Source organism: Dasypus novemcinctus, chromosome 4 (genome assembly GCF_030445035.2).
Source record: "Dasypus novemcinctus isolate mDasNov1 chromosome 4, mDasNov1.1.hap2, whole genome shotgun sequence".
NCBI lineage: Eukaryota > Metazoa > Chordata > Mammalia > Cingulata > Dasypodidae > Dasypus > Dasypus novemcinctus.
The window spans coordinates 149,884,820-149,886,568 of record NC_080676.1 but is presented as its reverse complement, the minus strand read 5'-3'; the positions used below and the strand labels follow the sequence as shown (position 1 = coordinate 149,886,568).

At 40.7% G+C, this 1,749-nt stretch overlaps 1 protein-coding gene across 1 annotated transcript; it reads right to left on the bottom strand.

Moving 5' to 3' along the window:
* Window positions 1-488: 488 nt before the first annotated feature.
* Window positions 489-980, bottom strand: LOC101425292 (keratin-associated protein 13-1-like). Its single transcript, XM_012529067.1, has one exon. It carries the CDS (start codon window positions 978-980, stop codon window positions 489-491), a length of 492 nt encoding a protein of 163 aa, XP_012384521.1.
* Window positions 981-1,749: the final 769 nt, after the last annotated feature.

Genomic DNA, 1,749 nt, shown 5'->3' with positions numbered 1-1,749 from the left:
AAACTAGCTCAAATCTATCAAACTCTAAGTGCCCAACATCTGTGTTCACAGTTACATTTACTTTATTTTAACTTCCCAAATCATTGAATACAAAATCACAAGTCAAGTCAATAAAAGCTGTAAAAATGAGGCAAACAACATATTTCAATTCAAGATTACATAAGTTTATTAGATTTAAATTTACACTTTTCAAATGCTCTTGGAGGAAAGTCAAATAGCTTATATTCTATCAACAGTACAGGTACTAGACTTAATTTTAGATTACTCTTTAATTTCAGAATCTGCCAGAAGTTGTCTAACAGCCAACTTCAATACTTGATGGGCAGAGACAAGTCAATACTCTAGAGATGGGAGAAAAATAAGGACAGTGCTAACTGATGTGAATGAAAACCATGACTGTGATGAATATAGATTTTTGACCTCAATAGTCAAAAGAATCTAGATGCTTAGCAAGTTAATAGATATAAGCCGAATCCACAGATTGGTCTCTAACAAGAAGACTGGCAGCTCCCAGAAGGAAAGTAGCATGGGTTGCACAACCCTGATCCATATCCCAAGGAAGGGATGCCACGGATTCCACAACCCAGTGATCTGAAACCAGTGGCTCCACAGCCAAGTGAGTAGTTACTCCTCGATCGATAGTGCAGGGAATAGGTGCTCCTTGAGCCACAGCCCAGTGACCTTGCACAAGTTGTCTGGCAGGGACTGCAGAGAATGGAGGTCCTGGGGCGGTAGCAGGATGTCTGGCAGGGGTTGGACACCACACAGGATGTCCTGCACCTGCTGGGCATATAGCAGGTCTCCTGACAGCCACTGTAGAGAGAGCCTAGCCGGCAGGTGCTGGGAGAACAGAGGTTAGGGCTGTAGGGGCTGTAGACCAGTTTCCTAGGGTAGGAAAGGCCACAGGAGGAGCCTCGATACTGCAGAGAGCTCCCAAGAGAGCAAGAGGAGAAGTTTCCAGAGCAGCATTTGGAATACATGTTGACAGGAGAAGGGAGTTCAGCTGACTTTCTGTGAGAAGATCTGAGTTTCAATGTTACCTTCTGGACCGGGTCATTTATATACTCTTTAAATGGGTGTGGCAAACTATAGGATCATGGTTCCTACCATGGACTCACTCATTTGCATATGTGTAACTCAACAATTGCTCTAATTGCAGTTGTATTTAATTAGATTTTAAACATATTACATTTATTGGTGCTATCATTTTGTTGTTAGAGCACAAAGCCAATGAACTATACCTATGTCAGAAATGATGACTGTTTTACCTTAATGTCCTTCCATCCTGGCCAGGAAAGCTCCTTGTTTTCTTCTGGCATATGCTTCCTCTGTTTCTACATTTGACTTTGCTTATGATGTTGTCTTAATAAGATTGATAAATGAAATAATATCTCTGTTCTTCAGGGTCCACGGATCAAAGGCACAGCTTCTATATGGAAGGGAATCATTCCCAAGAATGATCCATCTTGCCACCATTTATTCTCATTAATCAAAACTACTTTGTGATAACTTGTTACAGCAGCATGGGAATCTGATACACCAATTACTGCTGTTACACAGTATGTCCTACATCCAATGAAGAGAGATAGATTGTAGCTAAAACAAAGAGACTGAGAAAGGGCTAGAAACAAAGTTAACTTGCCATATTTTTAAAGACAAGGTACTCAAACAGGGCTCAATTAATTTAGAATACTGGAGAAGATTGATCTGGACCCATCTGTAGACAGTCAAAGAACTAGAAACTTGTGT

Coding starts and splice junctions, on each gene's coding strand:
- LOC101425292 (XM_012529067.1), bottom strand. CDS start 980: ATGTATTCCAAATGCTGCTCTGGAAACTTCTCCTCTTGCTCTCTTGGG.